Source organism: Hemiscyllium ocellatum, chromosome 3, assembly GCF_020745735.1.
Source record: "Hemiscyllium ocellatum isolate sHemOce1 chromosome 3, sHemOce1.pat.X.cur, whole genome shotgun sequence".
Lineage (NCBI taxonomy): Eukaryota > Metazoa > Chordata > Chondrichthyes > Orectolobiformes > Hemiscylliidae > Hemiscyllium > Hemiscyllium ocellatum.
In genome coordinates, this window is record NC_083403.1 from 3,236,233 (window position 1) to 3,262,556 (window position 26,324).

The 26,324-nt window shown below is 49.2% G+C and overlaps 1 protein-coding gene across 1 annotated transcript in view; it reads left to right on the forward strand.

Moving 5' to 3' along the window:
* The window catches only part of ypel5 (yippee-like 5), a 35,549-nt gene extending 9,492 nt beyond the window's left edge, over positions 1-26,057 (forward strand). Inside the window, exons 2-3 of the mRNA XM_060855443.1 lie at positions 23,439-23,612; positions 23,714-26,057. Of these exons, the coding sequence (XP_060711426.1) occupies positions 23,472-23,612; positions 23,714-23,938 (366 nt within the window). The 5' untranslated portion in view covers positions 23,439-23,471 and the 3' untranslated portion in view covers positions 23,939-26,057. The remainder of the gene's footprint in view (positions 1-23,438; positions 23,613-23,713) is intronic.
* The last annotated feature ends 267 nt before the right edge of the window (positions 26,058-26,324 follow it).

The window sequence follows — 26,324 nt, forward strand, 5'->3', positions numbered from 1 at the left end:
GGGGTACAGGAGTGTATGAGAGTGACTGTGGGATGTGGGGATATCCCAGTGTGACTGTGGGGTACAGGAGTGTAGGAGAGTGACTGTGGGATGTGGGGATGTCCCAGTGTGACTGTGGGGTACAGGAGTGTATGAGAGTGACTGTGGGATGTGGGGATGTCCCAGTGTGACTGTGGGGTACAGGAGTGTATGAGAGTGACTGTGGGATGTGGGGATGTCCCAGTGTGACTGTGGGATACAGGAGTGTATGAGAGTGACTGTGGGATGTGGGGATGTCCCAGTGTGACTGTGGGGTACAGGAGTGTACGAGAGTGACTGTGGGATGTGGAGATATCTCAGTGTGACTGTGGGGTACAGGAGTGTATGAGAGTGACTGTGGGATGTGGAGTGTCCCAGTGTGACTGTGGGGTACAGGAGTGTATGAGAGTGACTGTGGGATGTGGGGATATCCCAGTGTGACTGTGGGGTACAGGAGTGTAGGAGAGTGACTGTGGGATGTGGGGATGTCCCAGTGTGACTGTGGGGTACAGGAGTGTATGAGAGTGACTGTGGGATGTGGAGTGTCCCAGTGTGACTGTGGGATACAGGAGTGTAGGAGAGTGACTGTGGGATGTGGCGATATCCCAGTGTGACTGTGGGGTACAGGAGTGTATGAGAGTGACTGTGGGATGTGGGGATGTCCCAGTGTGACTGTGGGGTACAGGAGTGTATGAGAGTGACTGTGGGATGTGGGGATGTCCCAGTGTGACTGTGGGGTACAGGAGTGTATGAGAGTGACTGTGGGATGTGGGGATGTCCCAGTGTGACTGTGGGGTACAGGAGTGTATGAGAGTGACTGTGGGATGTGGGAATGTCCCAGTGTGACTGTGGGGTACAGGAGTGTACGAGAGTGACTGTGGGATGTGGAGATATCTCAGTGTGACTGTGGGGTACAGGAGTGTATGAGAGTGACTGTGGGATGTGGAGTGTCCCAGTGTGACTGTGGGGTACAGGAGTGTATGAGAGTGACAGTGGGATGTGGGGATATCCCAGTGTGACTGTGGGGTACAGGAGTGTAAGAGAGTGACTGTGGGATGTGGAGTGTCCCAGTGTGACTGTGGGGTACAGGAGTGTATGAGAGTGACTGTGGGATGTGGGGATGTCCCAGTGTGACTGGGGTACAGGAGTGTATGAGAGTGACTGTGGGATGTGGAGATGTCTCAGTGTGACTGTGGGGTACTGGAATGTATGAGAGTGACTGTGGGATGTGGGGATGTCCCAGTGTGACTGTGGGGTACAGGAGTGTATGAGAGTGACTGTGGGATGTGGGGATGTCCCAGTGTGACTGTGGGATACAGGAGTGTCTGAGAGTGACTGTGGGATGTGGAGATGTCCCAGTGTGACTGTGGGGTACAGGAGTGTAGAAGAGTGACTGTGGGATGTGGGGATGTCCCAGTGTGACTGTGGGGTACAGGAGTGTAGGAGAGTGACTGTGGGATGTGGGGATGTCCCAGTGTGACTGTGGGGTACAGGAGTGTAGGAGAGTGACTGTGGGATGTGGAGATATCCCAGTGTGACTGTGGGGTACAGGAGTGTAGGAGAGTGACTGTGGGATGTGGGGATGTCCCAGTGTGACTGTGGGGTACAGGAGTGTAGGAGAGTGACTGTGGGATGTGGAGATATCCCAGTGTGACTATGGGGTACAGGAGTGTAAGAGAGTGACTGTGGGATGTGGAGTGTCCCAGTGTGACTGTGGGGTACAGGAGTGTATGAGAGTGACTGTGGGATGTGGGGATGTCCCAGTGTGACTGTGGGGTACAGGAGTGTAGGAGAGTGACTGTGGGATGTGGGGATGTCCCAGTGTGACTGTGGGGTACAGGAGTGTAGGAGAGTGACTGTGGGATGTGGGGATGTCCCAGTGTGACTATGGGGTACAGGAGTGTATGAGAGTGACTGTGGGATGTGGGGATGTCCCAGTGTGACTGTGGGGTACAGGAGTGTACGAGAGTGACTGTGGGATGTGGAGATGTCCCAGTGATTCGAAGTGGTGGGAAGCAATCTGGCACTGAACATAAAGTGTGCTGTGCCATCAGGAAGTATGCCAAAGTTTCGGTCTGCTTCCCCCTTGTTGACCAGCACCTTGCTGCCTCACATCGCCAGCCCTTGCTCTCCTTCCTGTTCTTGCTGTCCTTGATGGTGCCTTACTTCAGCAGATTAACAATTACATCTCTGCCGTCACATCCAGGCTGTCCTCTCCTGCCCAGAGCTTGTTGAGCAGTTCTGTGACAGATTTCTTGTCATGTTTGAACTACTCGATGGAATGTCTTGTTTATCAGGTTCTTGCTGTTTCTTCCGACCTAGCTCGGGCACTTTGTTCCAGTCTGACAGCTGTTATTCTCTCCCTTTGGAAACCAGGGTTGGGTTGCTTAAGAATCTCCCACTCACCTTGCCTCCTGCACCTTGCTAAGTGAAGGCATGCTGTTATCCTAGCTGCAGTTTGGTATCAGCTTGGATACTCGTTGTTTGGAACAGTTCCAGCTGCTTCCCTGTTGGTTAAGTGTGTACATTCTCACCTTGTATTTGCTCAGTGTTCTTTTCCAGGTCCCTCTTGCTCTTCACCACTTTGTTTGACTATTCAACTTCCATGTTGGGTCAGCAGTCGATCATTCTTTGTTGGTTGTCCCCTCTGCATTCTCGGCTGGAGGTTGCCCTGTGTTCTTCGATGTTGTGTCACCATAGTTGGAGAAGGCTAAAAATATCTCCTTGTCCTTCAGCTTGTTCCGTGAAAAATGCTGACTTTGTGCAGATTGCCTTCAGCATCAGGTGAATCTTGCCAAACACAGCCAATCCAGGCACCTGACAGCAGTGCCCTTCAATTGGAAGTGACAGTACTTCTGTCGACTAAAGGGAACTATGGAGCTATGAAGGAGGAGCTGGCCAAAGTTCAATGGTGCAATACCTTAGCAGGGATGACCGTGGTGGAACAATGGTGGATATTTCTGTGTATAATGCAGAAGTTGCAGGATCAGTTCATTCCAAAAAGGAAGAAAGATCCCAGGAGGAGGCATGGGTGGCCATGGCTGACGAGGAAAGTTAAGAAACATATAAAGTTAAAAGAGGAAAAGTATAACAGCAAAGATAAGTGGGAAAACAGAGGACTGGGAAGGGCTCATGCCCGAAACATCGATTCTCCTGCTCCTTGGATTCTGCCTGACCTGCACTTTTCCAATAATATAAAGGAGGATAGTAAAAGCTTTTTTAGGTATATGAAAAATGGTGAAGACTAAAATTGGGCCCTTGAAGACAGAAACAGGGGAATATATTACGGGGAACAAAGAAATGGCAGAAGAATTAAATGGGTACTTCAGATCTGTGTTCACTGGGGAAGACACAAGCAATCTCCCTGAGGTAACAGTGGCTGAAGGACCTGAACTGAAGGGAATTTATATTTCAGGAATTGGTGTTGGAGAGACTGTTAGGTCTGAAGGTTGATAAGTCCCCAGGGCCTGATGGTCTACATCCCAAGGTACTGAAGGAGGTGGCTCAAGAAATCGTGGATGTGTTGGTGATTATTTTCCAAAGTTCGATAGATTCGGGATCAGTTCCTGCGGATTGGAAGGTGGCTAATGTTGTACCACTTTTTAAGAAAGGTGGGAGAGAGAAAGCAGAAAATTATAGACCAGTTAGTCTGACCTCAGTGGTGGGAAAGATGCTGGAGTCTATTGTAAAGGATGAAATTATGACACATCTGGATAGTAGTAACAGGATAGGGCAGAGTCAGCATGGATTTATGAAGGGGAGATCATGCTTGACTAATCTTCTGGAATTTTTTGAGGATGTAACTCTGAAGGTGAACGAGGGAGATCCAGTAGATGCGGTGTACCTGGACTTTCAGAAAGCCTTTGATAAAGTCCCACATAGGAGGTTAGTGAGCAAAATCAGGGCGAATGGTATTGGGGGCAAAGTACTAACTTGGATTGAAAGTTGGTTGGCTGATAGGAAACAAAGTGTAGTGATAAACAGCTCCATTTCGGAATGGCAGACAGTGACCAGTGGGGTACGGCAGGGATCAGTGCTGGGACCGCAGCTTTTTACAATATATGTTAATGATATAGAAGATGATATTAGCAATAACATTAGCAAATTTGCTGATGACACTAAGCCGGGTGGCAGGGTGAAATGTGAGGAGGATGCTGGGAGATTACAGGGTGACCTGGACAAGTTAGGTGAGTGGTCAGATGCATGGCAGATGGAGTTTAATGTGGATAAATGTATGGTTATCCACTTTGATGGCAAGATCAGGAAGGCAGATTACTACCTAAATGGAATCAGTTTAGGTAAAGGGGCAGTACAAAGAGATCTGGGTGTTCTTGTACACCAGTCAATGAAGGTAAGCATGCAGGTACAGCAGGTAGTGAAGAAGGCTAATAGCATGCTGGCCTTCATAACAAGAGGGATTGAATATAGAAGCAAAGAGGTTCTTCTCCAGCTGTACAGGGCCCTGGTGAGACCACACCTGGAGTACTGTGTGCAGTTCTGGTCTCCAAATTTGAGGAAAGACATTCTGGCTATTGAGGGAGTGCAGCGTAGGTTTACGAGGTCAATTCCTGGAATGGCGGGACTACCTTACACTGAAAGACTGAAGCGACTGGGCTTGTGTACCCTTGAGTTTAGAAGACTGAGAGGGGAACTGATTGAGAATATAAGATTATGAAAGGACTGGACACTCTGGCAGCAGGAAACATGTTTCTGCTGATGGGTGAGTGCCGAACCAGAGGACACAGCTTAAAAATACGGGGTACACCATTTAGGACAGAGATGGGGAAAACTTCTTCACCCAGAGAGTGGTGGCTGTGTGGAATGCTCTGCCCCAGAGGGCAGTGGAGGCCCAGTCTCTGGATTCATTTAAGAAAGAGTTGGATAGAGCTCTCAAGTATAGTGGAATCAAGGGTTATGGAGATAAGGCAGGAAGAGGATACTGATTAAGGATGATCAGCCATGGTCATATTGAATGGTGGTGCAGGCTCGAAGGGCAGAATGGCCTACTCCTGCACCTATTGTCTATTTTCTATTTATTGTTGATGGCTATGTAGTAAGTCTAAATCAAAATGTTGGCTTCTGGAGAGCTCCATTCATATCTTTTTCAGAAGAAATGTCTGAGGTTCCAAGTACCAACTCTGAGAGGAGGTTGGACAAGCTGCAAAGTGCCAGGTCATGACCATCTCCAACCAGAGAGAATGCAACCATTGCCCACTTGGTAATCATTTACATTGTCATCACTGAATTCCCCCATAATCAACATTCTGACTGTTAGCATTGACCAGAAAGCCAACCTGACTCACCATCTAAACACAGTGGCTACAAGAGCAGGTCAGAGGTTGGGAATACTGTGGTGAGTAACTCCCCAAAGCCTGTCCACCATCTACAAGGCACAGGTCATGAGTGTGAGGGAATACTCCCCACTTGCCCCTGGATGGGGGCAGCTCAACACCATCCAGGACAAAGCAGTCCCTTGATTGGTACCACATCCACAAGCAGCCACTCCCTTCATCTCCAACGCTCAGTCACAGCACAATTTATCATCTACAAGATGCACTGCAGCAATTCACCAAAGATCCTCAGACAGCACCTTCCAAACCCACGACCACTTCCATCTAGAAGGACAAGGGCAGCAGATACATGGGAACACCACCCCCTGCAAGTTCCCCTCCAAGCCACTCCCCATCCTGACTTAGAAATATACTGCCGTTCCTTCACTGTTGCTGTCAAAATTCTGGCGTTTCCTCTCTCAGGGCCTTGTGGATGAACCCTGAGCAGCAGTACAAGAAGGCAGCTCACCCCCACCTTCTCAATGGGCTGTTTTGACCAGCTGAGACAGAATAGGAAAGATGGTGTGGGAGGGTGAGCTGTGAGGGACAGGCAGAGATGTCTCAGTGGGATTTGGACAGGCTGAGGGAGTGGGGAAATACATGGCAGATGCAGGATAATGGGGATCAATGTGAGGGGTTGGGGGGGTCAGGAAGGCAGACGATGATCTGAATGGGGACAGATTGGGAAAGGGACAGGGGCAATGGCACCTGGGTGTCCTTGTACCCCAGTCTCTGAAAGTCAGCGTGCAGGTACAGCAGGCGGTGAGGAAGGGAAATGGGATGTGGGCCTTCATAGTGAGAGGGTTCGAGTCCAGGAGCAGGGAGGTCTTGCTGCAATTATACAGGGCCTTGGGGAGACCACACCTGGAGTATTGTGGACAGGTTTGGTCTCCTTATCTGAGGAAGGATGTTGTGGTGATGGAGGGAGGGCAGTGAAGGGTTACCAGACTGATTCCTGGGAGGGTAAAAAGTGACGTCTGCAGATGCTGGAGATCAGAGCTGAAAATATGTTGCTGGTTAAAGCACAGCAGGTCAGGCAGCATCCAAGGAACAGGAAATTCGACGTTTCGGGCCAGAGCCCTTCATCAGGAATGCCGCTGAGGCCAAACGCCAGCTCGCGGACGCCTCCTCCTATTGCCCCCTTGACCATGACCCCACCTCCCACCACCAAAGCATCATCTCCCAGACCATCCATAACCTCATCACCTCAGGGGATCTCCCATCCACCGCTTCCAACCTCATAGTCCCACAACCCCGCACCGCCCGTTTCTACCTCCTGCCCAAAATCCACAAACCTGACTGCCCCGGCTGACCCATTGTCTCAGCCTGCTCCTGCCCCACCGAATTCATCTCTCCATACCTCGACACGGTCCTGTCCCCCTTAGTCCAAGAACTCCCCACCTACGTTCGGGACACCACCCACACCCTCCACCTCCTCCATAATTTTCGCTTCCCCGGTCCCCAACGCCTTATCTTCACCATGGACATCCAGTCCCTGTACACCTCCATCCCCCATCACGAAGGACTCAAAGCCCTCCGCTTCTTCCTTTCCTGCCGCACCAACCAGTACCCTTCCACTGACACCCTCCTTCGACTGACTGAACTGGTCCTCACCCTGAACAACTTCTCTTTTCAATCCTCCCACTTCCTCCAAACTAAAGGAGTTGCCATGGGCACCCACATGGGCCCCAGCTATGCCTGCCTCTTCGTAGGATATGTGGAACAGTCCATCTTCCGCAACTACACTGGCACCACCCCCCACCTTTTCCTCCGCTACATCGATGACTGTATCGGCGCTGCCTCGTGCTCCCACGAGGAGGTTGAACAGTTCATCAACTTTACCAACACCTTCCATCCCGACCTCAAATTCACCTGGACTGTCTCAGACTCCTCCCTTCCCTTCCTAGACCTTTCCATTTCTATCTCGGGCAACCGAATCAACACAGACATCTACTATAAACCGACTGACTCCCACAGCTATCTGGACTACACCTCCTCCCACCCTGCCCCCTATAAAAACGCCATCCCATATTCCCAAATCCTTCGTCTCCGCCACATCTGCTCCCAGGAGGACCAGTTCCAACACCGCACAGCCCAGATGGCCTCCTTCTTCAAGGACCGCAGATTCCCCCCAGACGTGATCGACGATGCCCTCCACCGGATCTCCTCCACTTCCCTTGAGCCCCGCCCCTCCAACCGCCACCAGGACAGAACCCCACTGGTCCTCACCTACCACCCCACCAACCTCCGTATACAGCGTATCATCCGCCGTCATTTCCGCCACCTCCAAACGGACCCCACCACCAGGGATATATTTCCCTCCCCTCCTCTATCAGCGTTCCGGAAAGACCACTCCCTCCGTGACTCCCTTGTCAGGTCCACACCCCCCACCAACCCAACCTCCACTCCCGGCACCTTCCCCTGCAACCGCAGGAAATGCAAAACTTGTGCCCACGCTTCCCCCCTCACTTCCCTCCAAGGCCCATTCCTGATGAAGGGCTCTGGCCCGAAACGTCGAATTTCCTGTTCCTTAGATGCTGCCTGACCTGCTGTGCTTTAACCAGCAACACATTTTCAGCTCTGATTCCTGGGAGGGCAGGGCTGATGGATGCGGACACACTGGATCAGTTAGGACGAGGCAGGGTAACGCAGGAACAATGCTCTCGATGACAGGGCAGTGGGATAGTTAAGGATATAGGCTGGGCCTTTTCGGACTGAGGTGAGGAGAGAGATCTTCACCTGGAGAGTAATGAGCCTGTGGAATTCTCTGAAACAAAAAGCAATGTGGCCAAAATATTGAATAATTTTGAGAAGGTGTTCGATAAAGTTCTTAGGGCGAGGGTCTGCAAACAAAGCTGGAACAGGGTACTGTTGGATGGTCAGCCATGACCCTATTGAAGGAGCAGGCTCAAAGGGCCAAATGGCCTTCTGCTGCTCCTCGGGTCTGTGCTTTTATGTATGTTTGAAAGTATGTACTCCACTCCAGAGAGTTTTCAATTGAAACAAAGTATGCAGGAGGACTTGGCTGTGCTGAATTGTCAGAGTGTGGTGCTGGAAAAGCCCAGCAGGTCAGGGGGCATCTGAGGAGCAGGAGAGTTAACATTTTGAGCATAAGCTGTTCATCAGGAATCACTGACTGTGTAAATATTGTAAAAGGTGTGACAGTAAATACAGAAACTTTTAAAATGATCATGAAAAATGTTCAACAAAAATACATTGCAAAAATAATCAAAAAGCTCACTGAGAAAGATCTGTTTTTACTAGATTATACAAAGACCCTTTATAATGTGATATTGCAAAGATCTGTTTTTACTAGATTATACAAAGACCCTTTATAATGTGATATTGCAAAGGAGATTGGCAAGCCTGAGGATTGAAACTGTTTGGGAACAGCAAAGGGCTAGCAAAGGTTGATAAAGGCAATAGAAAATGAGTTAACCAGCTCGGATTATAAAAACAGACAATCTGAGCTTTGCAAGTATCTAAAACACAGGACAAGTAAATGTTGGTCCCCACGAGGCAGAGACATGAGAAATTCTGGAGAATGAAGAAATGTCCCAGGAGACAGGAGAAGACAAGTGTACAACCCAGAGAGACCGAGAAAAGTAGGGGGATTAAAAAATGCTGCATATCCCAAGGGCCAGAATGTAATGAAGGACCCAGTGGTCTACATTTTAGGATTCAAAAAGAGAGAGCTGTGTAGATTATATTTTGCAAGGCTGTGCTGTTACATCCCTTAAAGTAGACTCCAGCATTTTCCAAATAACAGACCCAAGCTACTGATATTTTAACTCCTCTCCTCCCCTCCCCTCCCCTCCCCTCCCTTGTAATTAAGGATATTATACTGCCAATGTTCCAATCCTCATCAGCATTTAGCTTTAATTGATTTCCCTTGTACTTTAACTCTCGAGTTAACGATTCTATTGTTTTCTCTCTTCTCCCTTTTGCCCTGTGGATATTTAGTAAGTTTGGAATACTATTTGAGTCGTCTCCAGTGCAGACTGATGCAAAAGTATTTATTTAATTCCTCTCCCATTTCCTGGTTCCTCTTTATTACTTCCCCAGCCTTACTCTCGAAGGGGTCTATGGTCACTTTGGCTTCTCTCTTCCTCTCGATGTATTGGAAGGTGATCTGACTGTGTTTATATTTCTTGTTAGTTTACCTTCAATGTTTATTTTCTCGCTTTATTTTTTTGGCCATCTTTTGGTTTTTAAAACTTTCCCATTACTCTGACTTACCACCAGTCTGGGCTACATTGTATGTTTTTTTTCCCCAATCTGATGCTGTCCTTAACTTCCCTGGTAACCATGGTTGGCTTATCTCCTTCCTATGATCTCCCTTCCTCACTGGAATGTACTGTTCTACTCTATTACAACAGTTGCGTTCCTCTGTGACCTCATGCTGTAGAAAACCACGCTGTAGACGATCGCTATACCCGTTCAGTAGAAAATCTGCGATATCCAGATATCGTCCACAATTTATCAATCGCATTCTAGCCAGTTAGCATTGACAAGATCCATGTTATACCAAATGATCTGTACCTTTGCTGTGAATCACAGCTCATTTACTTAAATGTCTGCTATTGTTCCACTAGCTCTGCCCTCATTCCTTTGTGATTACCTTTATTTAAGCTGAGTGGAATTGTTTTGAATCCAAGATCCTCCCTCTCCAACAGGATGCTAAATTCTGTTGTGCTCTGGCTAATGTTTCTGTGGGGATCTTTTATAATATCTATAAGATCAGATCCATTTAACATCTATTTAAGGGTTTATTAATTTATTTGTTCAGAATACTACGTGAATTTAATTAAGATCATAACTATAAGATATAGGAGCAGATATTAGACCATTTACACTATCTAATCTGCTCTACCATTCGACTATAACCAACATGTTTCTCAACCACATTCTCCAGCTTTCCCCCTGTAACCCTTGATCCCTTTACTAATCAAGAATATATCTAAATGTCTTAAAGAAACTCAGTGAGTTGGCCTCCACAGCCCTCTGCACCAATGAGTCCCACGGATTCACCCCGCTCTGGCTGAAGAAATTCCCCCTCATCTCCATTCTAAAGGGTCATTCCTTCATTCTGAGGCTTTGCCTTCAGGTCCTAGCCCCCCTCACTAGTGGAAACATCTTCTCCATATCCACTCTAAACATGTGTCTCAGTATTCTGTAAGTTCTGGATGTAGGTTTGCTCGCTGAGCTGGAAGGGTCATTTTCAAACGTTTCGTCATCATACTAGGCAACATCTTCAGTGAGCCTCTGGACAAAGCACTGCTGATGATTCCTGATTTCTATTTATAAGTTTGGGTTTTGGGCTGGTGATGTCATTTCCTGTTCTTTTTCTCAGGGGGTGGTAGATGGAGTCTAACTCAATGTGGTTGTTGATAAAGTTCCGGTTAGAATGCCATGATTCTAGGAGTTCTCGTGCGTGTCTCTGTTTGGCTTGTCCTAGGGTGGATGTGTTGCCCCAGTCGAAGTGGTGTCCTTCCTCATCTGTATGTAAGGATTAGTGAGACATGACCCTCTCTCACTAATATTCTTACAGACACGCAAAAGAATTCCTAGAATCATGGCAACGCATTGAGTTACACCCCCTGAGAAAAAGCACAGGAAATGATATCAGCACAGGAAATGACTTCACCAACCCAAAGAAACCCAAACATATAAATAGAAAGCAGGAATCATCAGCAGTGCTTCATCCAGAGGAACTGAAGATGTTACCTAGTATGGTGACAAAACGTCTGAACATGAACCTTCCAGCTCAGTGAGCAAACCTACATCCAGAATCTCAACCTGAGCTACAAATCTTTTCAAAACTCAATGTTCTGTAAGTTTCAATTAGATCCCTTTCCTTCTAAACTCCATCAAGTACAGTTCTCATTTCTCCCTTGCTCCTTATTTGATAAGCCCTTCATCCCCAAGATCATTCTTGTAAATCTCTCTGGACACCCTTCAATTCCAGCACATCTTTCCTTCGATGTGTGCAGGAGTATTTCCTGACACAGTATGTAGACAGGCCAACAAGAGGTGCGGTCACATTGGATTTGGTACTGGGTAATGAACTTGGCCAGGTGTTAGCTTTGGAGTTAGGTGAGCACTTTGGTGATAGTGACTACAATTCGGTTATGTTTACATTAGCGATGGAAAGGATTGGTATATACTATAGGGCAATAGTTATTGATGGGGGAAAGGCAATTATGATGTGATCAGGCAAAATTTAGGATGCATATGATGGGGAAGGAAACTGCATAGGATGGGCACAATTGAAATGTGGAACTTATTCAAGGAACAGCTACTGCGGGTCCTTGGTAAGTATGTACCTGTCAGGCAGGGAGGTAGTGGCCAGGCGTGGGAGCTGTGATTTACAAAGGAAATTGAATCTCTTGACAACAGGAAGAAAAAGGCATATGCTAGGATGAGACATGAATGCGCTTGAGAGTTACAAGTTAGCCAGGAATGGCCGAAAGAGAGAGCTAAGAAGAGCCAGGAGGGGCCATGAGAAGTTGTTGGTGGATAGGATCAAGGAAAACCCAAAGGCTTTCTATAGGTATGTCAGGAATAAAAGAATGACTAGACTAAGATTAGGGCCAATCAAGGTTAGTGGGAAGTTGTGTGCAGAGTCGAAGGAGATAAGGGAAGCGCTAAGTGAATATTTTTCCTCAGTATCCACACTGGAAAAAGACAATGTGGTCGAGGAGAATACTGAGATACAGGCTTCTAGACTAGATGGGATTGAGGTTTACCAGGAGGTGTTAGCAATTCTGGAAATTGTAAACATAGATAAGACCCCTGGGCCACATGGGATTTTTCCTAGGATTCTCTGGGAAGTCAGGAAGGAGATTGCAGAGCCTTTGGTTTTGATCTTTATGTCATCATTGTTGACAGAAATAGTGTCAGAAAACTGGAGGATAGTAAATGTTGTTCCCTTGTTTAAGAAGGGGCGTAGAGACAACCTGGTAATTATAGACCAGTGAGCCTTACTTCGGTTGTGGGTAAAGTGTTGGAAAGGATTATAAGAGATAGGATTTATAATCATTTAGAAAGGAATAAGTTGATTAGGGATAGTCAACACGGATTTGTGAGGGGTAGGTTCTGCCTCACAAACCTTATTGAGTTCTTTGAGAAGGTGACACATCAGGTGGATGAGGTGTATCTGGATGTCAGTCAGGTGTTTGATAAGGTTCCCCATGGTAGGCTATTGCAGAAAATATGGGATTGAGGGTGATTGGCAAATTGGATCAGAAATTGGCTAGCTGAAAGAAGACAGAGGGTGGTAGTTGAGGGGAAATGTTCATCCTAGTGTTCAGTTACTTGTGGTGTGCTGCACGGATCTGTTTTGGGGCCACTGCTGTTTCACATTTTCATAAACGACCTGAATGAGGGGGTTAAATTGGGCCCTTGAAGACAGAAACAGGGGAATATATTATGGGGAACAAAGAAATGGCAGAAGAGTTGAATTGGTATTTCAAATCTGTGTTCTGAAGCCACAAGCAATCTCCCTGAGGTAACAGTGGCTGAAGGACCTGAACTGAAGGGAATTTATATTTGCCAGGAATTGGTGTTGGAGAGACTGTTAGGTCTGAAGGTTGATAAGTCCCCAGGGCCTGATGGTCTACGTCCCAGGGTACTGAAGGAGGTGGCTCAAGAAATCGTGGAAACGTTGGTGATTATTTTCCAGAGTTCAATAGATTCAGGATCAGTTCCTGAGGATTGGAGGGTGGCTAATGTTGTACCACTTTTTAAGAAAGGTGGGAGAGAGAAAGCAGGAAATTATAGACCAGTTAGTCTGACCTCAGTGGTGGGAAAGATGCTGGAGTCTATTATAAAGGATGAAATTACGACACATCTGGATAGTAGTAACAGGATAGGTCAGAGTCAGCATGGATTTATGAAGGGGAAATCATGCTTGACTAATCTTCTGGAATTTTTTGAGGATGTAACTCTGAAGATGGGCGAGGGAGATCCAGTAGATGTGGTGTACCTGGACTTTCAGCAAGCTTTTGATAAAGTCCCACATAGGAGGTTAGTGAGCAAGGTTAGGGCGCATGGTATTGGGGGCAAAGTACTAACTTGGATTGAAAGTTGGTTGGCTGATAGGAAACAAAGGGTAGTGAGAAACGGCTCCATTTCGGAATGGTAGGCAGTGACCAATGGGGTACCGCAGGGATCCGTGCTGGGACCGCAGCTTTTTACAATATAGATTAATGGTATAGAAGATGGTATTAGTAATAACATTAGCAAATTTGCTGATGATACTAAGTTGGGTGGCAGGATGAAATGTGAGGAGGATGTTAGGAGATTACAGGGTGACCTGGATAGGTTAGGTGAGTGGTCAGATGCATGGCAGATGCAGTTTAATGTGGATAAATGTATGGTTGCAAGAACAGGAAAGCAGATTACTACCTAAATAGAGTCAATTTAGGTAAAGGGGCAGTACAAAGAGATCTGGGTGTTCTTGTACATCAGTCAATGAAGGTAAGCATGCAGGTACAGCAGGGAGTGAAGAAGGCTAATAGCATGCTGGCCTTCATAACAAGAGGGATTGAGTATAGAAGCAAAGAGGTGCTTCTGCAGCTGTACAGGGCCCTGGTGAGATCACCCCTGGAGTACTGTGTGCAGTTCTGGTCTCCAAATTTGAGGAAAGACATTCTTGCTATTGAGGGAGTGCAGCGTAGGTTTACGAGGTCAATTCCTGGAATGGCGGGATTGCCTTACACTGAAAGACTGGAGCGACTGGGCTTGTATACCCTTGAGTTGAGAAGACTGAGAGGGGATCTGACTCAGAGATATAAGATTATGAAAGGTTTGAACACTCTGGCAGCAGGAAACATGTTTCCGCTGATGGGTGAGTCCCAAACCAGAGGACACAGCTTAAAAATACGGGGTAGACCCTTTAGGACAGAGATGAGGAGAAACTTCTTCACCCAGAGAGAGGTGGCTGTGTGGAATGCTCTGCCCCAGAGGGCAGTGGAGGCCCAGTCTCTGGATTCGTTTAAAAAAGAGTTGGATAGAGCTCTCAAGGATAGTGGAATCAAGGGTTATGGAGATAAGGCAGGAACAGGATACTGATTAAGGATGTTGTGGTTCTGTTTGTCGAGCTGGGAATTTGTGTTGCAGACATTTCGTCCCCTGTCTAGGTGACATCCTCAGTGCTTGGGAGCCTCCTGTGAAGCGCTTCTGTGATGTTTCCTCCGGCATTTATAGTGGTTTGTCTCTGCCGCTTCCAGTTGTCAGTTCCAGCTGTCAGCTGCAGTGGTCGGTATATTGGGTCCAGGTCGATGTGCTTATTGATTGAATCTGTGGATGAGTGCCATGCCTCTAGGAATTCCCTGGCTGTTCTCTGTTTGGCTTGTCCTATAATAGTAGTATCCTGTAATAACTGTCCAGCAACGGACAGCTGGAACTGACAACCGGAAGCGGCAGAGACAAACCACTACAAGTGCCGGAGGAAACAGCACAGAAGCGCTTCACAGGAGGCTCCCAAGCACTGAGGATGTCACCTGGACAGGGGACGAAACGTCTGCAACACAAATTCCCAGCTCGGCGAACAGAACCACAACAACGAGCACCCGAGCTACAAATCTTCTCCCAAACTTTGAACTGATTAAGGATGATCAGCCATGATCATACTGAATGGTGGTGCAGGCTCGAAGGGCAGAATGGCCTACTCCTGCACCTATTGTCTATTGTCTAAAAGTATGGGTTAGTAAATTTGCAGATGATACTAAGGTTGGTACGGTTGTGGGCAGTGTGGAAGGATGTTGTAGGTAACAGAGAGACATAGATAAGCTGCAGAGCTGGGCTGAGAAGTGGCAAATGGAGTTTAATGCGGAAAAATATGAGGTGATTCACTTTGGAAGAAGTAACAGGAATGCAGAGTACTGGGTAAAAGGTAAGATTCTTGGTCGTGTAGATGAGCAGAGGGATCTTGGTGTCTGTGTACACAGAGGGATCCCTGAAAGTTGCCGCCCAGGTTGATAGGGCTGTTAAGAAGGTGTCCAGTACATTAGTTTTTATTAGTAGGGAGATTGGGTTTCAGAGCCATAAGGTCATGCTGCAGCTGCACAAAACTCTGGTGCGGTCGCACTTGGAGTATTGTGTGCAGTTCTGGTCACCGCGTTATAGGAACGATGTGAAGCTTTGGAATGGATTCTGAGGCGATTTACTAGGATATTGCCTGGTATGGAGGGAACAACAGAGTATGGTGCTGGAAAAGCACAGCAGGTCAGGCAGCATCCGAGAAGCAGGAGAGTTGATGTTTTGGGCATAAGCCCTTCATAAGTTTGGAGAGAGGGACTTGAGGCTGTCTTCGTTAGAGCGAAGAAGGTTGAGAGGTGTCTTAATTGAGATATGGCAGAGAGTTAGATAAGGTGCACAGTGAGAGCCTTTTTCCTCAGATTGTGATGGTTAGCCCGAGGGACGATAGCTTTAAATTGAGGGGTGATAGATATAGGACAGATGTCAGAGGTAGTTTCTTTACTCAGAGAGTGGTAGGGGTGTGGAACACATTGCCTGCAACAGTAGTAGACTCGCCAACTTTCAGGGCATTTGAATGGCCATTGGATAGGCATATAAATGAAAAATGAATAATGTAGCATACATAGGCTTCAGATTGATTCCACAGGTCGGCGCAACATCAAGGGCCGAAGGGCCTATACTGTGCTGTAATGTTCTATATGGCATCCAAACTGCTCTCAATATTCAAATGTAGTCTGACTAGAGCCTTATACAGCCTCAGCAGACTGGGGCGTAGCGGTGGAAGGGCTGCGACTAGTGGTGTTCCACAAACACCCACAACAGCAGCACTCAAGGAACACCTGGACAAAAACGTGAATAGGAAGGGAAGAGCAGAATACGGATCCTGTAAATGAAAACAGGTCTAGTACGGAAGGGCAAGATGTGTCAGTACAGGCTTGGAGGGCCGAATGGCCTGCTCTTGTACTGGATTCTCGCCCTCTTGAAATGAATGCTGATTTTGCATTTGCCTTCTGTGTTAACATGAAGAAAATCCTGAACTAAGACTCCTAAGTCCTTTTTAGCTTCAGATTTCTGAAGCTTTTAAAAATTTAGAAAACAGTCTACACCTCTCTTCTTCCTGCCAAAGTGTATAACCTCACATTTTCCCATATTATATCCCAGCTACCACTTCTTTGCCCACTTGCCTATCCTGTAGCCTTCCCATTACCTCAACACCCATTGTAGAACATGACAGTACAGGAAGTGTTCTCTGGCCCACCATGTTGTGCCAAAGATGACATCAAATTTAATTAATCCCTTGGTCCATATCCCTTCATTCCTTGCATATTCATGTGTTTATCTAAAAGCCCCTTAAATGTCCCTATCTAACCTGCCTCCACCACCACCCCTGGCAGCGAATTCCAGTCTCCTACCACACTGTCTCAAAAACTTGTCCCTCCCATCTCACTTTGAACTTCCCCCTCTCATCTTAAGTGCTTGCCCCCTAGTTTTAGAGATTTCAACTCTGGGGAAAAAGATTCTGACCGTCAACGTTATGTCTGCATCTCATAATTTTGTAGACTTCGATCAAGTCTCCCCTCAGCCTCCACTATTCCAGTTTTTCTAGCCTCTCCTTATGGCTCATACCCTTTAATCGAGGGGGCATTCTGGGAAACCTCTTCAAAGCCTCCATGTCCCCCCTGTAATGTGGCGACCAGCATTGAATACAATACTCTGTGTGGCCTACCCAAAGTTTTATAAAGCTGCAAGATGACATCATGAGTCATGTCCTCAATTCCCCAACCAACAAAGGCAGGTGTATTATACACCTTCTTTACCACCCTGTCTAGCTGCGTGGCCACTTTCAGGGAGCTAGGGACTGCAACCCCAAGATCCCTCTGTACATCAATGCTGTTCAGGGGCCTGCCATTAACTGAATACTTTTCCTTCACATTTGATCTCCCAAAGTGCACCACCACGCACATCCCTGACTTAAACTCCATCTGCCATTTCTCTGCCCATATCTGCAACTGATCTCTATCCCGCTGTATCCTTTGACAACCTTCGACACTATCCACAACTCCCCCCGATCTTTGTATCACCTACAAACTTACCAACCCAGCCATCTACATTTCCATCCAGGTCATTTATACATATCACAAACAGCAGAGGGCCCAGTACTGATCCCTGTGGAACCCCACCAGTCACCGACCCAACAGCCTGAAAAACCCCCTTCCCCCACTACCCTCTGCCTTCCCAGGGCAAGCCAATTCTGAATTCACACGGGCAAGGCCCCGTGGATCCTGTGAATCTTAATCTTCTGGATGAGCCGACCATGAGGGACCTTGTTGAAAGCCTGACTAAAATCCACGGGGGCAACATCCACTGCTCTACCCTCATCGATCACCTTCATCACCTCCTCGAAAGGTTCAATCACGTTAGGAATCCATGACCTGCCCCACACAGAGCCATGCCCCACACAGAGCCATGCTGACTGGCCCTAACTAGGCCACGCTTGTCCAAATACACCTCAATCCTATCCCTAAGAATTCTCTCCAATAACGTCCCAACCACCGATGTGAGACTCCCTGGTCTATAGTTTCCTGGATTATCCCTATTTCCCTTCTTGAACAGAGGAACAACATTAACCACTCACTAGTCCTCCGGTACCCCTCCAGTGCATAGCGAGGATATACAGATCCTGGTCAAGGCCCCAGCAATCTCCCCTCTTGCCCCTCTCAGTAACTGGGAGTAGATACCATCGGGCCCTGGGGAGTTATCCACCTTAACGCTCTTCAAGCACCCAGCACCACATCTTTCATAATCTCAAAATACCCTTATATATTAGCATGCTCCACACAAATCTCACCACCCTCCATGTCCTTCCCCTGGGTGAATACTGACACAAAGTACTCATTTAGGATCGCACCCACACCCTCTGCCTCCAAGCACTAGTACCCTCCTTTATCCAGGAGTGGTCCTACCTTCTCCCTTGTTATCCTCTTGTTGTTAATGTCTCTGTAGAATACATTGGGGGTCTCTCTCACCCGACTTACCAAGGTCATTTCATTGCCCCTCCTTGCTCTCCTAATTCCCTGCTTGAGTTCTTTCCTGCTTTCCTTAGATTCCTCGCGTATCCTATCCGATTTTAGCTTTTTCCTTTTGACTAAATTCATAACCACCTCCGTTATCCTAGATTCCCTTACCTTACCATCGTTGTCCTATGTTTGTGACATCTGCAAATATAGCGACAGTGCCCTCTGTTCTAGATTGAGCTTGTACAATGTGAATAGGTATGCTCCCAACTCTGACCCCTGCAGAACTCCACTCAGCACTGGCTGCCATCCTGAAATAGATGCCTCTACCCTCCTCTGCCTTCGGCCAGTTAGCCAATCCTGTCTTCGTACCAGTGCCTTGCCTGGACACCATGGGCTCTGATCTTATTTCATAGTCACATCTGCGGCACCTTGTTAAAAGCATTCTGGAAATCCAATCACGTCCACTGGTTCTCCTTCGTCTAACTTGCTGATTATTTTCTCAAAGAATTCTAATAGATTTGTCAGGCATCTTCTTCCCTTGACGAAGCCATCCTGAACCAGCCCTATTTTACCCTGCATTTCCAAGTTCTCTGCAATCACATGCTTAATAATGAGCACTAAAATCTTCCCAACCACCAAAGTCAGGCCTAACTGGCCTCCAGTTTCCTATCTTCTGCGTCCCGCCTGTCTTATACAGGGGTGTTACATTCATCATTTTCTACTTCTCTGGGGCTCCTGAAAGATCACCAGTGCCTCTACAATTTCCTCAGCTGTCTCCTTCAGACCTCTGTGTGTATCCAGTCTGGGTGATTTACCTATATTCAGACCTCTCACTCTCCGTCTGTCTGTCTGTCTCTGTCTCACCGGGCTCCTGTCTCTCCACCCAACCACCACACACACTCTCTCTCTCATTCCATCTGCTCTGCCTGCTGTCTCCTTCTATACATTATTGTGGTTTGAGTAATTTCTCTTTATTGCCAGTGGGTGTGGCTGGGTTCGTTCCTGTTTGCTGAGGATTGGATCAGCTTGTTTTCAGGCTGCCTGGCCTCCAGTCTGAGAGGCTCCTTGTTAATCTTCCCTCTCCAGTGTCTCTCAGCAGAACAGGCCCGGGATGGCTATAAGCCAGCAGCTGTTTTCTCGTGTGTGTGTTGGGGGGATTCTGGCTGTGGCTAGCAGCAAGCAACGCAATATTTCCTGACTGTCCCTGCCAGGGTTGAGTCTGTGTTGGTTACACTCTGCACTGACACACTGGGGTGAGGGGAACTGATGTGATCAGAGACGCCTCTTGTTTCTCTTTTTGCTCACAGTTGAGCTTACGGGACGGCTGAGGTTTTTGCTAGATTGGAGCTCCTCCCCTCCCCTTGCTGATTCATGGCCCATCTTCGCCCCCACCCCACACCTCCCACGCCTCCCTCTGCCCCCCACGCCTCCCTCTGCCCACGCTTCGCCTCTGCCCTCCCACGCCTCCCTCTGCCCTCCCCACGCCTCCCTCTGCCCACGCTTCGCTCTGCCCCCCCACACCTCCCTCTGCCCACGCTTCCCTCTGCCCACGCTTCCCTCTGCCCACGCTTCCCTCTGCCCACGCCTCCCTCTGCCCACGCCTCCCTCTGCCCACGCTTCCCTCTGCCCACGCTTCCCTCTGCCCACGCCTCCCTCTGCCCACGCTTCCCTCTGCCCACGCCTCCCTCTGCCCACGCCTCCCTCTGCCCACGCCTCCCTCTGCCCACGCTTCCCTCTGCCCACGCCTCCCTCTGCCCCCACGCCTCCCTCTGCCCCCACGCCTCCCTCTGCCCACACCTCCCTCTGCCCACTCTTCCCTCTGCCCCCACACCTCCCTCTGCCCTCCCCACGCCTCCCTCTGCACACGCTTCCCTCTGCCCCCCACGCCTCCCTCTGCCCACGCCTCCCTCTGCCCACGCCTCCCTCTGCCCACGCCTCCCTCTGCCCACGCCTCCCTCTGCCCTCTGCCCCCCCCACACATCCCTCTGTCCTCCTCATGCCTCCCTCTGCCCACGCCTCCCTCTGCCCACGCCTCCCTTTGCCCACGCTTCCCTCTGCCCCCCCACGCTTCCCTCTGCCCACGCTTCCCTCTGCCCCCCCACGCTTCCCTCTGCCCACACCTCCCTCTGCCCCCCCTTCCCCGGCCGCGCCTCCCACCTTCCCCCCCCCCTCCCCGCACTTCCACACCAAAGCGAAGAGGGTTACCTCAGATTACAACAGGATCTGGACCAGATGGGCCAATGGGCTGAGAAGTGGCAGATGGAGTTTAATTCAGATAAATGTGAGGTGCTGCATTTTGGGAAAGCAAATCTTAGCAGGACTTATACACTTAATGGTAAGGTCCTAGGGAGTGTTGCTGAACAAAGAGACCTTGGAGTGCAGGTTCATAGCTCCTTGAAAGTGGAGTCGCAGGTAGATAGGATAGTGAAGAAGGCGTTTGGTATGCTTTCCTTTATTGGTCAGAGTATTGAGTACAGGAGTTGGGAGGTCATGTTGCAGCTGTACAGGACATTGGTTAGGCCACTGTTGGAATATCGCGTGCAATTCTGGTCTCCCTGCTACAGGAAAGATGTTGTGAAACTGGAAAGGGTTCAGAAAAGATTTACAAGGAGATTGCCAGAGTTGGAGAGTTTGTGCTACAGGGAGAGGCTGAACAGGCTGGGGCTGTTTTCCCTGGAGCGTCAGAGGGTGAGGGGTGACCTTATAGAGGTTTACAAAATTATGAGGGGCATGGATAGGATAAATAGACAAAGACTTTTCCCTGGGATCAGGGAGTCCAGAGCTAGAGGGCATAGGTTTAGGGTGAGAGGGGAAACATATAAAAGAGACCCAAGGGGCAACTTTTTCACACAGAGGGTGGTACGTGTATGGAATGAGCTGCCAGAGGAAGTGGTGGAGGCTGGTACAATTACAACATTTGGATGGGTATATGAATAGGAAGGGTTTGGAGGGATATGGGCCGGGTGCTGGCAGGTGGGACTAGATTGGGTTGGGATATCTGGACAGGTTGGACCAAAGGGTTCGTTTCCGTGCTGTAGATCTCTGTGACTCTACGACTCTGTATCGCGATAATCCGGTTCTCGTGCGATCTCGTTATGAGAAAATCATGCAACAGCCATGCCCTTTCATCTAATGGGGCCGGAATTGCGTTATAGCCAATACAGCTTAGAATCATTCGCATCCTGCAAATGACAGTCTAAATTCTTCAATTACATTAAAAGCCCATTTGAGTTGAAGAAATAGTGTAATCGCAGAACAGAGCGTGTTGTTAATAATTGTGGCCCCAGAAGCTGATTCCTTTAGTTACCGACTGCCATTCCTGAGCGGGCCCCCCTTATCCCAACCCTCTGTTAGTTAGCCCAAGCTCACCTTCCACCCTAACCTTCGCATAAACCAAATCATCCACCGACATTTCCACCACCACCAGGGGATATATTTCCCTCCCCACCCCTTTCTGCCTTCCGCAAAGACCGTTCCCTCCGTGACTACCTGGTCAGGTCCACGCCCCCCTACAACCCACCCTCCCATCCTGGCACCTTCCCCTGCCACCGTAGCAATTGCAAACCCTGCGCCCACACCTCCTCCCTCACCTCTATCCAAGGCCCTAAAGGAGCCTTCCACATCCATCAAAGTTTTACCTGCACATCCACTAATATCATTTATTGTATCCGTTACTCCCGATGCGGTCTCCTCTACATTGGGGAGACTGAGCGCCTCCTAGCAGAGCGCTTTAGGGAACATCTCCGGGACACCCGCACCAATCAACCACACCGCCCCGTGGTCCAACATTTCAACTCCCCCTCCCACTCTGCCGAGGACATGGAGGTCCTGGGCCTCCTTCACCGTCGCTCCCTCACCACCAGACGCCTGGAGGAAGAACACCTCATCTTCCGCCTCGGAACACTTCAACCCCAGGGCATCAATGTGGACGTCACCAGATTCCTCATTGCCCCTCTCCCCACCTCACCCTAGTTTCAACCTTCCAGCTCAGCACTGTCCCCATGACCTGTCCTACCTGCCTATCTTCTTTTCCACCTATCCACTCCACCCTCCTCTCTGACCTATCATCTTCATCCTACCCCCATCTACCCATTGTACTCTTTGCTACCTTCCCCCACCCTCCTCCCTGACCTATCACCTCCACCTCCACCCTCACTCACCTATTGTACACTATGCTACTTTCTCCCCACCCCCACTCTCCTCTCGTTTATCTCTCCACCCTTCAGGCTCTCTGCCTTTATTCCTGATGAAGAGTTTTTGCCTGAAACGTCGATTTTCCTGCTCCTCGGATGCTGCTTGAACTGCTGTGCTTTTCCAGCACCACTAATCCAGAATCCCATCCTCTGTCCATGCTAATGTACTATCTACATCATCATAGGACCCTCACCTTATTAACTACCCCTCTGAGTATTACCTTATTGCATGCCTTATGAAAGTCTCAATACACTAAACGTTCTTGTACCTGGCCCCTATTTCCAAGTGATCAAGGTACATCTCTGTGAGTCCTGTTGCAATTCTTGCAGCTCATGCCCCTTACCATGTGTGGCCCGATCCTGTACTTCACTGGACTGGAGATTCACCACCTGAGCAAGAGGCAGACACACAGAGTCATAGAAATGTAATGCAGGTGTATATGCATCACTGTTTTACTGGATTTACAGTGTAAATCGCTTGAATAATAACGCAACTTTGCCTGAAATAAAACTTACACCCTCAACTGACTGCCTGGACATGGTGGTATCTGGGGGGGAATTGATTTCAAATTGAATCAACTGTTGATATTTTGTGTGGCTATTTGATTAAACAATACATATATTTACATTGAGATAAATAAATTTAAAAACTATAATAATTAAACCGAATAATACAGTAAAGTTTTCAATCTTTGAGGTATATCCGTTTTGCTGGTTCAGTAGGTGCAGGTTAATCCAACGTTTCCTGTTTATTCCATCCACAGTTCCCCTTTTCCCTGTTGCGTACGTTGTTTGCTGAAAGAACTCCTGTAACTGTGTCAGGTATGAGTGCCCCTTCATGAAGACACACTGACTCTGCCTGTTGTATTATGTATTTGCTAACCTCTTTTCCCTAGATCCAGTCTGAGGCCATTCCACAACTGGGAATCATGGGCCGAATTTTCCTTGATCATATCGGAGGCACCCGACTGTTCTCCTGTGCAAACTGTGACACCATCCTGACAAACCGCTCAGAACTAATCTCCACACGCTTCACAGGGGCAACAGGAAGAGCTTTCCTCTTTAACAAGGTGAGCTGTTGCAGCAGCCAGTCAGGCTGATCTCAGTATCGTGTCTATGTGAAGGATCTGTGGGCTGTAGGTGAGACTAACACTGTGTGCCTCTTGCTCAGGTGGTGAATCTGCAGTACAGTGAAGTCCAGGACCGAGTGATGCTAACTGGGCGACACATGGTCAGGGACGTCAGCTGCAAGAACTGCAACAGTAAGCTGGGCTGGATCTACGAGTTTGCGACTGAAGACAGTCAGCGATACAAAGAGGGCCGAGTGATTCTGGAGCGAGCTTTGGTGCGTGAAAGTGAGGGCTTTGAAGAACATGTTCCCTCTGACACCTCCTGAGAATGACCTTCTACATTCAAACTTACTGTTCTGTTTCTGAAAGAAAGAATACTTTTTATTTTAAAAGGAAGTAATTTTTCTCTCTCTCACTCTGTCGTGTACAGTGTCACTTTAGCATTGAGTCAAGCGTTGTGTTGTAAATTGAGAGACGTAAAATATCTCTATTTCCAGACAGTGCTTTTAACTCCCAGTATCTAGTTCCTGTAGCAGAAAGCCTCCAGCGATGCTTAGCTTTTATTTAATTTTTTTTTTAAAAGTATTTTTCTTTGCTGTTTGTTGATGCAGAGGATCAGCTCCCCTCTGCCTGTAGGTCTTGCTGTATGTATCACTGAGGGAATGGTTTCACAGCGAGGATTGTGAAAGGAGTGGGTTCCTGCTGCACTGAGATTGTGCTGCTGCTGCTGCTGCTGGCAGGGACCAGCTTCTCATCCCAGGCTGCGGCTTGGGATCCACTGCTCTCTTCACCCCCCCCAAACTGCCCTACCTCTCTCCCCCCCCCACCACCACCACCACCACCCATCTCTATCCAGATCCTATACGGCTCCCCTCCACAGACGGATCCCACTGTTTCTCCCCTCGTCCAGATCCTCCTGGATTCCACACCCACATCTGGGACCCTCTACATTAAAACCCTCACATGGATCCTGCTGGGTTCTCCCCTCATCCGGGTCCTGGTGGTCACATCCCCCTCTGGAACTCACTAGGTCACACTGCTGGTGTCCCACTGTCTCCCCCTCCCAGCAACTGGATTCCTCTGGGTCACCCCCATCTGCATCCCATGGGGGTCCATGCTCCCATCTGGATCCCTGGAGTGTCACCCCCTCCCCGACCCAGATCCTGTTGTCTGCCCCACCGAACCCATTCCCTGCACATTCACCACAACCCCACCATTTCCTGCTGGAACCTCCATGTCCCATAACCTGCCCGCTCACCCCTGTCCCCTGCTGGAACCACCATAACCTGCCTGCTCACCCCTGTCGCCTGCTGGAACAACCATGCCCCATAACCTGCCCGCTCACCCCAGTTCCCTGCTGGATACCCCATGCCCCATAACCTGCCTGCTCACCCCAGTTCCCTGCTGGATACCCCATGCCCCATAACCTGCCCGCTCACCCCAGTTCCCTGGTGGATACCCCATGCCCCATAACCTGCCCACTCACCCCTGTTCCCTGCTGGATACCTCATGCCCCATAACCTGCCCGCTCAACCCAGTTCCCTGCTGGATACCCCATGCCCCATAACCTGCCCACTCACCCCTGTTCCCTGCTGGATGCCCCATGCCCCATAACCTGCCTGCTCACCCCTGTTCCCTGCTGGAACCACCATGCCCCATAACCTGCCCACTCACCCCTGTTCCCTGCTGGAACCACCATGCCCCATAACCTGCCCACTCACCCCTGTTCCCTGCTGGAACCACCATGCCCCATAACCTGCCTGCTCACCCCTGTTCCCTGCTGGAACCACCATGCCCCATAACCTGCCTGCTCACCCCTGTTCCCTGCTGGATGCCCCATGCCCCATAACCTGCCCACTCACCCCTGTTTCCTGCTGGATGTCCCATAACCTGCCCGTTCACCCCTGTTCCCTGCTGGATGCCCCATGCCCCATAACCTGCCCGCTCACCCCTGTTTCCTGCCGGATGCCCCATAACCTGCCCGCTCACCCCTGTTCCCTGCTGGATGCCCCATGCCCCATAACCTGCCCGCTCACCCCTGTTCCCTGCTGGATGCCCCATGCCCCATAACCTGCCCGCTCACCCCTGTTCCCTGCTGGATGCCCCATGCCCCATAACCTGCCCGCTCACCCCTGTTTCCTGCCGGATGCCCCATAACCTGCCCGCTCACCCCTGTTCCCTGCTGGATGCCCCATGCCCCATAACCTGCCCGCTCACCCCTGTTTCCTGCTGGACCCCCATAACCTGCCCGCTCACCCCTGTTTCCTGGCCACCCCCACCTCAATCCGACATCTGCCTTCAAGTTATGGACCATTCTCAGTGCTTGGAGTCTGCTGAAGTGAGGTGAGCGGTGGGGGGGTGGTGATGAGGGCTGATTGTCTCCTCTTCGGAGCTGCCTCCATGTGTGTAACTTATAAATAATTTAATAAAAGAAAAATGACAGTCCCTGCTCGCTGTCTGTGCTTTTCATTCCAGTTGTATCTTATACACCCAGCTCCAACCTGGTCTACATTCACAGCCCTCTCCCTGCTCTCTCACACCCAGCTCCAACCCGGTCTACATTCACAGCCCTCTCCCTGCTCGCTCTCACCCAGCTCCAACACTGTCTACATTCACAGCCCTCTCCCTGCTCTCTCACACTCAGCTCCAACCCGCTGTACATTCACAGCCCTCTCCCTGCTCTCTCACACCCAGCTCCAACCCGCTGTACAT